This window comes from Corvus kubaryi, unplaced genomic scaffold (assembly GCF_017639235.1).
Source record: "Corvus kubaryi isolate FWS band 111438036 unplaced genomic scaffold, C.kubaryi_AGA036_p1.0 136, whole genome shotgun sequence".
Taxonomy (NCBI): domain Eukaryota; kingdom Metazoa; phylum Chordata; class Aves; order Passeriformes; family Corvidae; genus Corvus; species Corvus kubaryi.
The window spans coordinates 6,984,605-7,001,039 of NW_024580670.1; the positions used below are offsets into that span (position 1 = coordinate 6,984,605).

A 16,435-nucleotide genomic window follows, 5' to 3' on the forward strand; every position below is an offset into this window, starting at 1 on the left:
CCAAAACCAGCTTAAAATGACTAAGCAATTATTGCCAATCTGAAATTTCTCTCAGATTTTAGAAGAGCTTAGCTTGGGCTTCCAGACAAAACATCCTTACCTTCTGCTGTGGGTTTAATAAACTCAGTTACAGCATTCTAACATCTTATTAAAGTACACTTCATATATTTATTAGCGTACCCTGGTATCATGAGAGTAGCAGACTATTCTAGGTTTAATCTGTTGATTTTCTGAGCAGATATATACTCAAAGATGTTCTCATAGCAGCTCCAGCTTGTGCTACAGCTAGAGGTCTTAAAGACTTCTGGAGCACCAAAGCTATTGACTCCCACAGATACAGTTCAAGTATTCATGAGAGAATTAAACTGTCAATAAATTAATCAATATAATGCTGAAAACTCAAGTATTAGGTAGTTTGAAAGTATTAAAGCTATACATCTTGTTTTCCTCAGCCTACTATTACAGTCCCTGACTTGTGCTGCCTGGAAAGCTCACCAGGAGCTGTGATGGGGAGAGAGAAATAACTGCACCTCACAGGTAACAAGGAGGTCTCCAAGTTAACCAAGAGGGCTGAGGAATGAGGCTGCTGAGCTGTAAAAGCAAAGGCAGGGAGCAGGAAGTCAGAGCAACAGTCTATTGACCTGTATTAATGATGTTACACTCTGTAAAGTAAGCAAATTTCTTAATTAAGATTTTATTTATTTCATTAACACATTTTGATGAGGAGCATGGTGGTGCCAAGCTGTCATACTTTAGATTGATCTAAGGTAATAGGCGGTCAAATTTCATACTTCAGCTTGATCAATATTAAATAGCTCTTGCTGATTTTTTTTTTATATCAAATATTGCTGCATTATTTTGGAGGCACCTTTGATTTAAAATGCCAGAAGGAACACAATAAACAAAAATTCCTTTTCCCTTTAATCATCATTGTCCGTGTTTCTGCAGTAAAATGAAGCGCAAAACAAGTTTTCAAAGCAGGCATCCCTCTCTGCAAAGCAAAATACAAATTGAAAATATTTCAATGTATCTAAAAATCACAGAACAGTTTGGCTCAGCATGAGACTACAAAGAAACCAAGCCTAAACACAATTTTGTGGGCTTCACAATTCCTGCAAAACCCCACTTCTCCCCCAACCAGTACAGTTACAGAAATAAATAGAGATGCATATAACTTACCGGAGCAAATATCACCATACACATTTACAAAAGAATTTACAATCCAACTTGCGTGTCCTGAAATAAAGCAAGGTTTGTCTCATACTAAAAATAAAGGCTCCCAAAAGCTTCTCACAGGAGAGAGAGAGAGAGAGAGAGAGAGGGAGGGGAGGGAGAGGGAACAAGCAAGCACCAGCTCCTTGCCTCGCTTTTTATGAAGCAAATAAGGAGAGCAAGAAAATCAATGCTGAGAGAAAGTGAAATGATATACCAATCAGGCAGCAGCCTCAGCCTTGTTTGCAGAGGGATGGCAAAATGCTTGTATTATTAGACACTGACTACACACAGCCTGAGTGGAGAAACCCTTTCCCCTCAGCGAGGGGCTGATTGCTAATCTCCCACCACCGTGGTGGGCTGGGAGATGCAGCCCCTTCCCACCCACTGCTAATGCAGCATCGCTCTGGCCCTCGTGTGTGCTCCATAGAGAAGAATCAGCTCACAATTTTGGGCTAAAGTTGAAAAAAGCTTGAAGATCCTCCAAAATGCTACCACTTACTGATTGTCATTGGAGCAGTGCTTCTTCATTGTGGGGTTTGGAGGCTGTTTGGACTCTGTTACATTTTGAGATGTGTTTCACTGCACCTCAGACAGCTGCCCTGCAGCTGCAGCAAGGGCGCCCATCCACAAAGGGGAAAAAAACCTCTCAAGTCTCCCATAATTTCATGTGTGCTGAGCTCACCCTGTGCTTGCACAGGACTGGACCTCCAAAGCATCCTCCTGGAATTTGAGCTTTTGTCCCTTTTTGTGTATCAGAGAAAACCAGGGGGAAACCCATGAATTGCCTTGCACCAAGAGGGAAAATTTTTGTGCTATTAATCCACCCAAACAAAACCTTTGCTGTGCTGCATGTGTGTTGGGAGGAGGAGGATGTGTCAGGGGATGAGCTCAGGCACCTGTCTGTGAGCAGGACACATCAGTGGCAGACAAACACCACTTCTTTGGGAAGGTGCCACATTTGTTCCCCCCGGCAGCTACATACAGACATAAACCCCATACCTTGTCACAGCAAACCTCCTCACAAGAGGGGTTTCAGGCCAGTCCCACATCTCTGCTCTGCATTCAGGACACCAGCACGTTAAGAGGAGGAATGGATCCATGGATCCCTCTTGGCAAGGTGTCTACTCTACACTCACCCGTGCCCCAACACCACTTGGTGTAACCAAAACTAAACCATACTGTGCTGTTTATTGATAAATGCTGATCACTGTTTTAGCATCTTTTCTACACACAGCATCAAATATTTTCAAATACATGTGACATAAGGCAAATTTCCCTTTTATTAGAAGACAGGAGTTACATGCTGGTATATGAAAACACCTGTGGGGTGACAACAGTTCTCTGCACAGCAAAATTGCTTTTCCCCAGTGGCTTGGAATTTACATTGTGCAATAAGTGTTGGAATTCACAGGGAAAATCCTGAAGACAAAAACAAGGAAGCTGAATTCATCTGATAACACAGTTTATCTGTTCGGGGCTGGCACTTCTTGCACAATCCAGGCACAGAGCAGGCTCTGACAGCCCTTCATGAGTACAGTACTCCAGGCCCTTTTGCCACAAGCAGGAGCTACACAGCCAGGCTGAGAGATATCACTGCTGTTGATGTGGCCCTGTGTTTCCAGCAGATACAGCCAAATGCTGGGGGATGCTGTAATGAGGAAATGCTGTGATGCTCCGAGAGTTCTTCAGGCTGAAGCACTGCTCTGCTGTGTGGTACATTTTAACATAGACAAAAATATTCACCAGCTACCTGCACACCACCTGAGCCCCGCCTTGAAGACTGAACACCACAGCGACTCAGGTCTGCAGAGCTGGAGGCAGCACTTGCCTCCTCCTGCACTGTGAGCAGCCCTTTGATGCCTTATAAATTCAGGAGCTGCACTCTGCAGTCACATTCACGCTCCACGTGGTAAAAGGTGACCAAGGACCACACAAAACTTACCACCCACTGCATCAGCACAAAGGGTGATGCTGGCTCTCCCGCAGCCCTGGGAGCTCTTCTCCAGCCTGTGGGTGCACATTTGTGGAGGATAGCAAGAGGATGCTCAGCTTGCCTCAGCTTCCCAGCAGATGCATCCCACTGCTCCTGGCCTTCCCCACTGCATTCAGTTCTCCAGCTGGCACTCAAATGCACTATATCTCATGGTGACCAGCCTCTTGCTGCAAGGTGTGAGAGTAAGTGAAAAGCAAACACCTCTCATTTCATTTTCCAGTGAGAAAATTTATTTTCCCTTCCCACAGCTAACAACTGCTTACTTAAACTCACTAAAGTCTTCTGAAAACTTTGAAAAACCTACATTAAAAGTGTTTTGCTGAGCTGAGAGCTGCCTGTCTCAGCTCTTTAAAATATGTGCCCACCTGGGTACCTGTGTGGGATGTAGGGATGCAGCTTTAGCCAGAGCACAAAGGATTGCAGCAGATGAGGGTCTGTCCTGTCACACACCTCCTCCAAACAATGCTGCAACACAGACTCCACAGGATACAGAAACCAAAGCCTGCTTTTCTTCCCTAACCGGTAACACACCATGAATGCTGTGGATCAGTTCTAACGCTGCTGAAAGCGAATGTGCCGGTGTTTGCTGACAAGCCAAAATACTTGTCCGGCTGCAGCAGACCCTGCAGCACTGCAGGCTGGTCCTTTCTCCAGCTTTATTAGATTCCTTTTCAAAAGTTCACCTGAAATACTGGATGAGGCACTCAGCACCACCAAGCACAAGAAGAGCTGCTGCCAAACCAGCACTGCTATGCCATGTCTGTGTGCTCGATCAGAGCTTCTTACCTCTGATTTTTGAGTTGGGAGTTTCAAAGCAAAAAAAAAAAAACTTCCTGGGATTTAAGCCCCAAACTACTTTAGATACCACTGAAAAGCAGTACACATCCAACAGATCTGCATCAACTTTGTGCAAGGTTCATGGCCAATGTTGCTGAAAGGGATGCAGTGACACCAGCAACAGGAAAGGCAGCAGCCTGGAGAGAGACTTATCCCTGGATACAGCAGGACTCAAGGGAGGCATTGGCATGAGGACAGCTCAGAATTACAAAAGTTGGAAAAGACCTCTAAGATCACTGAGTCCAACTTAATGCAGCACTGCCAATCCACCACTAAACCACATCCCTAAGCAGCATATGTGTGTTGTTTGAACACTTCCAGGGCCACCTCTCTGGGCAGCCTATCCTAATGCTTGGCTACCCTTCCAGTGAAGAAACTTTTCCTAATATCTGGCTCCCCACCACTCTTTGCTGTCTCTTCCCACTACCCCCAGCCCACCACAAAGTATCCAACACCCACACAGCAAAAGCCCAAAAGCACTGACTAACTAGCCTTAGACCCTCTCATGCTCTGTTGCTTTATTCTTAACATGCTTGTTCATATTACCCCAGAAGCCCTGTTCATGCCTGCTCCTCTGTGTGTGTGCAGATTTACAGACACCTCTAAAATCACACACTGCACTGTGGACATGGAGTTTCATCAGTCTAGTCATGGAGCATCTGAGCTGGAGCTTTTCCACATCAGGGTCCTCAGCTCTGCCCAAGGCTGGAGTGCACCCTTCCCCTGGCCAGGTAAAGCCAGGAACAGGGAGTACCACCAAAGACCCTTTGGGGCATGCTACTGCACTGGTGCCCACTCCACATTTGGAAAAGTTAATTAATACTACTAAATGTTAAATTATCCATCCCACCTGTGCTGCAGAGAAAGCACCAATCAAGGCAGCAGTGGTGTCCAAGCAGGCTGGAGCCTGGCAGAAGGGCTGGAACCCCAGCTGGGAGAGGATAATCAGCCTACCTGGACCTGCTGCTGTAAACAACCCACCAGCACAGGAAATATTCAGATAGACTGCCTGTTTGCCAACAGAGATTTTCACATTTCCCTCTCAATCTTTATTTAAATTTGGGAAGACAGAAAATTAACGAAGCCTGAGATCTATAACTGGAAACCATTTGCTTTTCTTGTGGAAATGGAACATTTCCTAATGAACTTCCCCTCCCCCTGTGCCACTCAGATCCGGATGCAAATATTGCTGCGATTTTATCAATCTGCGTCTTGTTTCACGCAGTCTGCAATGCTAATGAGTAAACCCATTTTGACATATTATGTAAGCCAGTTTCTGAAACAGAGATTCTTGGCAGGCCAAATGTAAACACAGACACCCTCTTGCATCCAATTTAAATGAGCATGTTGCTGAAAGCACTAAGGGCTTGATTCTGTTGACTTATTCCTGATTTACTCCAGTGGGAAAAAAAAAAAAAAAAAAACCCGGGGGGGGGGGGGGAAGATAAAGAAAACTAACAAAAACACCCCTTCCATTCAATTACTACTGCAGCAGCAATTTGCAAAATGGATCTAATTTTGTAACAAGGAAATGTGCTGGAATAAGCTAATGCAGGGTGGTGACTTGGGCACTGTGTGAGCATCAGCACAGCACACACCCGGAAGCACACATGCCATTCCAGATGGAACTAAGGGTGGAGATGACAGCTCTCCTCTCCCTCATCCTCCCAAGCCAAAATTAGGTCCATGTAGTGGCCCACGTGTTGGGTCAGCCCCAGAAGGTGACTCCTTCTGATGCCTTTTCCTGGTCTTAAAATCAAGACTCAAAGATGGTTAGAAGGGAAAAAGGGGTTTTACCTCAGTATTTATTTTAAGGATCCTTAGGTGCACCACGTCCAGGTGGAATGCGCTGAAATGCACACTGCAGTGCACACACACGATAGATCGGGTATAACATTATAGGTGTTACTAATTAGCATATCTATCAGAGATTCCCCAAAGAGAGGCTTGAGTGAGCCCCCCTCCCCAAGGAACCTTCCCCCTGGATGGTTCTTAGTTTACAAAATGTGTTCTGGAGAGGACCTTGGTGTCTGGAGCTTTCTGATCCCTAACTACGAGGTTTCTAAGATATTTTGTTAAGCTAGGAGACTAAACAAGTCTAAGAATGTAGCCTAAAAAACACTAAAAATACAAAAAGCTATAAAAAGGTATATAAAAGGGGCATAAAAAAAAAGCAAAAAATCATCATGGCATCACTTCCAGCCTCTTGCTCTTCCACCAGAGCTTTGCAGAAGAATGATGCCTATGGTGGCAGCAGACACAACCCAAGAGCAGCACCAGCTGTTTGGAGCTGCCCCTGTCCCTCACACGGGGGCCAGCAGGAACCCAGAACACGAGGGAATATTTGTTTCAGCACATGCTAAAAGTTTGCTCTTCACCAGTGCACGTCCAGGTGTCAAGACCCCACACACTGCTCACTACCTCATCCACCTGGCTCAAACCTGGCAACAGGCCCCAACTCAGAAACAGTCACACACTGTGATTAATGGATTATATCCACTTTTTAAAGACTAGCACCAGAAAAACATGCTGGAAGGTACCTGCTTTGGATGGCAGACTGCAACAACCATCAGAACAACTTCCAGTGACACAGGGATGAGCTGAAAGTCACAGGCTCAGATGCAGGGGTAGAAAAAAAAAAAAAGAGAGGGGATACATTTTTAAATTCCTCTGAAAAAAAAGGCTCTTCCAGAGAGATGAACAGTATTTTATTAAAGTGTGGAAGGGCCGAAAACAAATCTTTCATTTGCACTTTTCCCAGTACTGTCTGGAGCATTTGCATCTGCAAAAGCACAGCACATTTCTTCAACTAGTGGAACCGAATGGGGTAGAGGCAAACCTGGAGGTGGCCTTTGCCCTGCTGTCAGCTCTGGGTACCTCCACAGTGCTTTAAAACTGACATATGAGTGTGAAGTTGAACTGTGATGCTCCTGCCATGACAGAATAAAAGAAATAAAATCAGACACACACTGTGCTGTGAGGTTGGGTGTGCTGCCACAGAACATATTTATTGTGTGTCAGAGTTCCTACCAGTTCCTACCAGTTCCTACCAGGCACTGCAAAACACCACCTCACACTGAATTCCCTGCACAACATCACAACCAGGATACCATTTATCACACCTGTATCTTTTACATTACAAGGTAAAGGAGAGCAAAAGGAAGAATACTTTTCATCTCTGAGCAAATATCCCATCCTGAGCTTTCAACAGCAAAAGCAAACCTGAGAGCTCTTCCCTTTGTGCTGTGCAGCACTTTCAAGTTATCATCATAAGCAGCCAAAATGCCACACATTTGCTAGCTCATCAAGTTTCACCCTGGAAGCTTAACAACTGTGTATTTTTAAAGTAATTCACATTTTTATGCCGTAAGAGAAAACTTACTTCTGCCTAGACACAGAGGAAAAAATAAAAGGACAGTGCTTGAAAGGAGGGCAGCAGACAAGGAAGCATCACTTGGGATGTGAATAACAGGGACATGAGATGCCTGTACAGCCCCAGCACTGCGGGGCACAAATCTCAGCACTACAGGGCTGTGGAAGAGCAGCAAAGACTGGGAAGAGAAGATATCCTGCAGATCTGAGGGACCTCACAGTTTTTTGTCCAAGTCCAGCTCTTTGCCAGCCAACAAACACCCCCACTACTCACACTGCCATCCCAGCATGGAGCCCAAGGTGGGAGTGAAGCCCTGAATCACATCACAGCATGGACTCCCATCCCATCAGGGAGATGAGGGCAGCAAGCAACCAGTGCAGACTGATGTGCCACAGCACCTCCCTCCATCCCTCCTGCTTATCTACACCTGGCACATTACAGTAACAGACAGGTAAATGGGGATTTAATCTCTAACATGTCATTTTTTACTGTAATTTTAAATGATTTGGAGTAACTCCTGTGGTTAGAAGTCCAGCTGTTATTCAGAGTTGGTCAATTTGGAAAGCCCTCACTGTTCATTCAAGCATCCCCTGGATTCCTCATGCTCAGAAGAGTGTTACTGGCCATTCTCTCATTCCTAGTGCTTTCTGCATTTTTTTAACATTGTCCCATTCCTGCATGTCTTAAATACCTGATACTAAAAACATAAAAGAAAAACCAGAAGGCCAAATGGATACCAACTGGATGATGAAAACAGCATGAAATAAAAGAGAATCAGATTATTTTCTGTTGTAATTTTTATAGCTATTTAACAAGAAGAATGGAAAAATGTAATTACTGTCAACTGTAAGTTTTCAGCTACCCAGCCAGCAGCGCGCTGTTATTAAACTACTGTATAATTGCCTCTTTTACTCTGCTTCCCACAGAAGTTGTGTTATTTCACTCATAGTTAAACTCATAATACTGGCTTCATAACTAATCCTGTCAATTGAAATCCCCGGGGGCTGGTGCAAGGATAAAAATAGCAAGGAGTTGTTTCTTCCCTCAGCTTTCTTTCAAAGCCCATTTCTGCAGGTACTGGGGCTGCAGCTCAGCAGTGCCACAGACCTTGGCACCCACCACCAGCATGTGAATGCTGCTCCTGCAGCTCAAGGGAAGCACGGAGGGGAGGGACAGGTCCTTCCAGGAGATTCAGTCCCTTGTGCTGTGTCTATCCCAGGAAAGACCAATCCTGCCCATCTCTCCCAGGCAGGTCAAGTAAGGTATTTGATGTTGCTTAGTTGAACCTCACCTCCAAGTCCAGCTGCAACTGCCTACCCTGGGACTTCTTGCCAGCACTGAGGCTGAGCCAACACTCACAAAGCCTGAGGATACATGAAAAGCACGGGTATGCTCCTTCCCCAAAAACTGGGATGGAGTCTCACATACAAAACCCCCAGCTACAAAGATACCCACTGAGATGTCTGTTGGACTCAAGGATCTTAAAGGTCTTTTCCAGACGAAGTGATTCTGTGCTTCTACAAGATGAATACAATTTGTCTATGTACTTATAGGAAACTGCAAAAAGCACCAAATTTTTAGCCATCCAAGTTGTTAAGCTCTGTCTGAAACCTTGTTTCCTGTACATCAGATTGATGTCCCTTGCTAATTCATGGCATAGTCCTTCCCTGGCAATGGCACTGGGTTTGCTGTAGAAGACAGAGGTAGGGTCTCTTGCCTCTCTCCTCCAGCATATCCTTCCTTCTCTGTGGGATACTCCTCTTGCCCAGGACACAGAGGGCCTAAACTCACTGTTCGGCTCAGGTTTGGGATGAGTGGATAGGGCTGGAAGGGGTGAAGGAAGATGGATTTAACCTCACACTCAGCTCTACAATCCATCTCTCTGGAGACAACAACCCTGTGCTGGGGTTGCTCTCTGGTGGGCATGCACAGAAACTGCTGAGAGCTGACAAGGAAAAGACGGGAAATAACACATTTCCCGAAGTTGTGTCCCAGAGGAAGGTGCCTGTGCCAGGAGGCACCCAGTGCCAGGGCTCTGCACGCACCTGGACCAGCCCCAGAGTCATCCCCCTTGCCTGGGGGAGCCCCTCCCAGTGCTGGGACTGACACACAGACACGAGCACAGAGCACACCAGCACACTCACTGCACCACCAGGTCCATGTTGGAATCATGGGAGACCAGCTCATCTGAGGAGATTTTCCTCCTGAAAGAACCACCACCCTGCCTACTACAGCCAGACACAGATGGTACAGCATCCCAACCTTCACTCAGCCTGCTCCTGGAGCCATCCTTGGGATGGACAACAGCAGTGTCCATCAACCCAGGAGTGAGAGAAACAGAGCACTAGTTTAAAAACGTGTAAAAAAAAAAAAAAAATTGCTCACCCTTTCTCCCACCCCACAGCAAGGATGGACCAGCCCCAGCACAATGCTCTTCAGCCACACAGGAAACTACTGCTTCCCATGCAAACCTGAGACACCCTGACCACAAGTCCAGAGGGACCCCACGGCTAAAAATCCCTTTGTGTGTGTTGTGAAAGCCCTCTGGGAAGACAGTTCTTCCCTGAGCTGTGTTACTCTGTCCTCCCCACATCACTAAACTTGCTTCACTGTTTAAGACAAGAAGATAGAAAAATAACTTTTGCCATTACTTGGGCTGCCAAGCAGCACCACGGTGCTCCCAGGCAAACCAGGAGAGCTCTCACCATGTCCAGCCTGGAGAGCCCTGGTGTTCCCACGGGTTGGGGGACTGCCTTGGCTGACAGAGTTCTCAGCAGTCCTGAGATTCAAAATAAACATGGCCCATCACAGTGTTAGATTTCTCACCTATGGCGTTTGTGCAAATGAACCCTCAGACTGACAGACCTCCTTACTCAGAAAGCTGCAAGGACACAGAGAAACTGGGTTATGGCCAAAGTCACCCTAGTGGTGGCTCTGTCGATGAGCTGCCACCTCCCTGTCACCAAGCAGATCCCACAGCCTCAGTTGTGCCAGGCATAGAAAGGATGGAGGAGGGAAGCACCAACACATCAGGGCTGAAGCAACTCCACCAGCATGACTGAAAACTATTCCCATGTCCAAGTACAGGAGGAGAGTAAAGGACAAACAAGGAAAACTGAGGCTGCCAGGCACAGGAGCAGCGGAATCTATTGTTCCTACAAGTGTTGGTGATGGCACAGCACACGGAGGAGCTCATAGTGACAAAACAGATCTGGTGGCATAAGCCAGCCTGCCTCAGTGCAGGTGACAGTGTATGCCCCCTCTATGGATGCTCAGACAGGTCCTCAAGGAGAGCATGGCAAAGCAATCACTCTTATAAACACAGGTCTTAATATCAAGATCAACATCCTTGGGCTCTGATTCTTCAAAGATTCAAAACCTGACAGAGCTCCCAGTCTTCCTCCATCTCCTCTCGACTATACTGCTTATGGTGTCCATTTAAAATTGCCAACTCTTCATCCTCAAAGAAGAGGAGCGAGAGTCCTAGGCTACCCTATGCTCCTCATGAAGTGACACTGTGTGTTTTGATGAATTCCCATCAAACAGCAGTAGATCCCACAGGATGAATCTGGAAGAGGAGAGTACAGGCTGTGTAAGCAGTGGATAAATCAATGCCAGTCCAACTTTCCCATTTGCACAGTGCTCCAAGCATGCAAGAAAAATGTGTGAAGAGTCTCTACATTCCCCAAATTAAAATACTCTGGATAAAAGGATGAAAATATATTTCAATTGACTCATTGGCCAGGGAAAAATGAAAATGAAGCACATTACTGCTTCCATAAGTTCTAATCATCGGTGGATTTTAGAAGCAAGAGCAAAGCATTCATCTTGCTACCTATTTTTCATTTAACATAGTTCAATCAAATAAGCCATCAACTTTCCTAGATGGAAGTAATTAAGGAAAGCAAGAGCTGTTGTGCTTGCAGTGCAGACAGGAGCCTTGCTTTAGCAAATCATATGCTCCCAGATGTATCCAACCCACCAAAAGTTTTCAGCCAGCTGTTAGCCCAAGGCTTGTTCCCAGGTGCGGGGCACCCTGCTGCTCAGGCTATCAACCCACCCACTGCTCCAGCTCCATCAGATGTGCAAATCCTTCCCCCCTGCACAACTGCATCTATTATGGGAACAAAATGCAGCTGCTTCTGAGAAGGGCACATCACGCCACAGACCTGCCCATGTGCCAGGGTACAGGGAAGAGAAGATGTCTGTATGTGGCCATCTCATGCTGCAGGACACTTGCACTCGGCTCTGTAACGGATGGACTTTAGTCACACCCAAAGAAGCAGGTGGTCCCTTGTATCACAACCAGGGACCACTGAAGAAACTCCACATGGAGAACAAAGCTGAAGGAAAGCAAGGGCTGGGCCATGTGGTGAAAGGTTACACCTCTCCAACTGATGTCCCCAAAACTGCAAGTGTAGGATGCTGGGAACATCTTCAGTTCTGTCTGAGACATTTTGACCACTGTGTGTCATCAGGGTATCCTGTACTGTTCCAATGTTCAGAAAAATCAGTCATGCCCCTAACAGAAAGTAACATGGCCAATGCAAACACCAGGCAATGTCTTACCTGAATCACCATCAGCAAGGCTCTTCTAAACTTCAGCTCCAGGAAGGTCAGGGGGTGAGGTACTGTATTTCCCCTGTGAATGATGGCGAATGGTGCATTTTTTAAGTTTCCTATTAGGCAGCCACACAAGTGCTTTAGGTGAATCTTCCCTGTAGATCACAGAAGACTGTCCTTGTCCAACCAGCAGAGGCTTTCTGTGCAAAGTAGCTCACTGGGCCTGGGCTTTTGCACATTTTGTGTGTGTAAGATTCAAGTATTTGTTATTATTTCTTGAAATGAGAACCCCTCCAGGAGCAGCACTTGGTTTGCATGAAAGACAAAATTCTCCTACACCAGTCATTTCCAGTAAGGTATTCCACAAAAGTCTGGGTGTTCAGTATATGCTTGTTGGCAATTTATGCAAACCTATTCTACAAATAACCTTGACAAATAATGCTGAGTGAATTTGAGCAGAGGCTGTCTGAGATTGCAGGTGTTATTTAGGTTATCAGACACAGTGGGTGGCATGTTAATGTGCTCATGTCTTAACTAGTGGGTATAAGTGAGAGGCTTGATCTACAACTGAAAGAAAAAACTGAAAGAAAAACTGAATATAGAGCACAACAGATATTGCTGAACAGATTTGCATGTGGGCACTTGATTTATCACAATACCTACATAAATATGTATGGAGCAACTGTTTCAGAGTAGCCCCATGCATGGACAAGCCTGTAAAATTAGTTTTCTGATCTAAATATTAAAATTGTCCCTTGGCAAGTAATATAAGTCATAGTCTCTTACAAAAATCACTGTTTCCATTAATTTTTCTGGCATCACCTTTATATGTGTAAGAAGGAGAGAAAAGCATCAAACAGGCCTGAAAGCCAGCAAAATAAATTCAGAGCTATTTTCAAGAGATCTGCTTGTTAAAAAAATGCACAATGAGATGGAAGAATGGGTTTAGGTCCCATCTCTGCCAGGGTCTAATTTTTCTCTGTAGAAAAGCAGGATGTATTTCTTGCAGCAGACACAAAGCATTTTCTCTTACTTCAACAAACAATCATTTTTTTCTGAGCAGTTACAGGAAACAACTTACATTTTTTTGCATCCTCCAGTAGCTTTGTTTTAAAAAAAAACCCCAAACCAAAAAAAGGTACCTTCCCTCTTCCCTAAACTGATTAGAAATGTCATTCACATTACCCTGTGGAAGTGAACTGAACTATTTCCAACAGCCACTCAAAAAATACATAATCATCATAATTACTGGTAGCATCTAATTAACATTCAGCTTCCTCTCCTACAGCAGCTACAGCTGGACAATCCATTTATTTCAACCTAAAACTAATGCTCTCCTAATTATTTTCGGTCTCACTAAGCAGCCCACCTGTGCCCATCTTCACCCACAACTCCATCTGGCACAACACAAGGGCAGAGCCTGGTGAGCTCAGCCTGGAACAGCCTTGCTAACAACTGCCCCATGCAAACACAGGGACCTGCTCCCACTAATTATATAGCTCCTGTTTACCCAGGCAAAGGAACTGCCTACATCAAATTCAAACATCCCCTGCCTGGCACCATTGCTGGGGCAAAAGGCTGCAGCCACCCCAAGAGACTTTGTGCTCTGGGTTTGACAGGACAGGCCAGAGGATAAATAAGCCCATAAAATGCACATGCCTCTGGTTTGATGCTGTGGACTATCTTCCAGAAGGGCATGGGGTCTGCGTGGTCCAAAACCCTGGCACATCCTGGTGCTGGTCTCCAACCTGGGGCAAACCCTTTGCTGCCTCCTTTGTTCTTCCCCAGCCACTCTGTTGCAGCAACAGGAACAAAACTGCTCAACCCAAATACTATTTTAAAAATAAAGGCAGCTAGAGGTTACACAGATATAGAAGCCTGGGTTTATGAACTGCCCAGTATTAGTCACTCTGAATAAAATGAAGTACATGTAAATCCATGATACCTTAGTTGTTTCAGTCTACTCCTAATAATTTCCTGCAGCTCTTTCAACCCCTATATTACTGATCAGGCAACTTTCTAATTCACTTTTATTCTCCAGACATGAATCACCACTTGCTAGGAAAAGTAATGCCTGCTGCTGCCATCTAGATGAGCTCCAACTCATTAGCTCTGTTTCCTTCTAAAACTCCACTAAAAACTTATTTTTTGCTCGCTCCTCTCTCTCTTTGCTATTATATTTCTACTTATATTATTTCAGCCTGTAATGATTGTTTCACTCCTAGGAATGATGATCTGCAAAATTATCTTGTATTTGCATTCACATTTAAGCTTTCATCATTACAACTAAATATATAAAGGGGGATGAGAAGGAAACTGACAGTTACTGGGGAAAGCTCTGGCTGAACTTCTCCTGAACTCAGGAATTACTAATGTCTCTTTCTTTCCCTTTACCCCGACTTTAATTTGTCAGCTATAGGGTGAGCTTCTGAAGGCACCAAGAGGCCTCTGCTCAGCCCAGCCAGCTGGGTTCACAAAACCCACAGTGACACAGCGTTTACTCCCAGTCAAAGTGGGTAAGACAAGTCAAAGACATTCAAAATCTATGGGGAGAAGGAAGGAGCTCGGACAGCACAATCTTGTAGACGTCACTCGCTTCAGAGATCAAGGAGACAAATACAGCAGGTCAAGAGAGGTCATAAGAATTGTCATAGATGGCCTGAGTATCAAGGGGAACAAAATAAATCAGTGCATGCATATTGGAGGGTTATTTATGCAATAGTCAAGTAGTTATGGTTTTGATACCAATGTAAGAACTCCAAGCCCCACTTAAGATCAGAAATTCAGTATCTTCAGGCTGTGCGCACGATTTTTTCCCCCATTATCACCTGCTGAGTGGTAAAGTGCCTCCAAATGGAATTGTTCAGCCTTCCCCAAACAAATTTTCAATTCCACAAAAGATAGCCTCATCTTGGCAGCTGACCTGTAAAACCTTTTAGACGTGGCTGTAGGCAGAGGACCAAATTTTATAAAAATGCCGTAATTCTTATCAGTGCAAGTCAAGCTAAGATGGATCGAAGAATTGAAGTCTCAGCATTTGCTAAACTCAAGAGCTGCCCATGTGCTCCCCTGGCTGTCCAGGAGTACTCATGTTTGAAGGACTAACTGCAAACCAGTGTATTTTTCTTCGCAATTTTCCAGAAACGAACAGAGTTAACACAATTATCTCCAGCCAGGAGAACATTGCTAAGGTTCCCCAGGTGAACCTCTTGCATCTCATTTACCTTCCTGGTGCAGCCCAGGTTTGCAGACACCTGGCTTTTAGGGTGCCGAGCTCAGCATCCCATGGCTCCCCATACCAGCCAGGCTCACACCTCCTGCTCCACAGTATCTCTCCCGGAAAGGGTACTCAAAGCACCAGCAAGGAAAGAGCTCTTGGAAACACCAGAAGTCCACAACTCGCCCAGCAGAGGAGAAGGGATGGGTGAATTCTCTGGTGTCTAGTTGCACGTACAGCATCTCTGCAAGTACTCTCAGCAGGGGCAGTGAGGTTCCATTTATTTTTTTATTTACTTTTACAAAACTTCCAGAAATGCAGATTCTTTGAAACCCCACTATCCTGCCCCATCAAGCTGAGGCTGTCCAGCAGGTTCACAATGTATTTGTACCCCTTGTCATGTTGCAGGGTGCCAGTCACAACCAAATTATTTCATCTGATGCTTAAAGACAGGATTTACAGGCTATAAAACAAACATCTCCTTCAAACTAATGGCCCTCTCCAAGAGCCAAGCAGGTAGCAACTTATCACTTCTAACCTCAGCTAGCACTCACTTGCATTCCTAATTGCTTTTAGCCTCTTCTTGAGACAATTAATGCCATACCCACCCCCTGACACTTTCTCACTCCAAAAAGCAGTTCCCAGTTTACTGACACAGCGCTCTGCATTTGAATCTCAAGCTTCTGTCTTTATTCCCTTTTCTCCACAGGTCTCTGCATGTGTTTGTGTCTGGGCATGTGTTTTCTCACACTGATGAATTCATTATTTATGGGGCTGAAAGAGCAAAGCTGCTAAAATCATTTAGCTCCTCTGTATGTCTCTCAAAGGCATTACAAACGTAATGGGAAAGCAAGTATCAGGTAAGCAGGGTTGTTTGAGGGAGAACACAGAAATGAATATGGGGATGCTGTGCAGCAGGTATGCTAATATGTGCCATGCTCTCCTGCCTGGTGTGGGGCTAAAATTCTCCTGTTCTGGTTCCAGCTGCTCCCAGGGATGCCCAGAGCAGCCTGGACCAGCATGGGTCAGTGTGCTCCAGGGGACACTCTCGTGTTCTCTGGATCACAGACATGTTTAGCTTTACCAGATTTGGCAAACGGCGCTAGAGGGCAGAGCTGTTTACCCTCAGCATATCTGAGATAAGGGAAAAAACCCACGACTTTCAGGCAGCTTCTGAATTCTCCACAGTCCTGTCCAACACCAAAAGCCTGTTAATACACCAAAGTCACCAAATATA

At 45.3% G+C, this 16,435-nt stretch overlaps 1 protein-coding gene across 3 annotated transcripts in view; it reads right to left on the reverse strand.

The window, feature by feature from the left end:
* SYNPR (synaptoporin) overlaps positions 1-16,435 on the reverse strand; it is a 111,523-nt gene that overhangs the window by 43,962 nt on the left and 51,126 nt on the right. Inside the window, exon 1 of one of the 3 annotated variants that reach the window (XM_042015134.1) lies at positions 3,158-3,184. The exons of 1 other annotated variant lie outside the window; for it this stretch is intronic. In XM_042015134.1, coding sequence (XP_041871068.1) covers positions 3,158-3,169 — 12 coding nt within the window. In that variant the 5' untranslated portion in view covers positions 3,170-3,184. Of the gene's footprint in view, positions 1-1,179; positions 1,325-3,157; positions 3,185-16,435 lie in introns of those variants that run through there. One more of the 3 variants, XM_042015124.1, reaches the window with a different exon arrangement.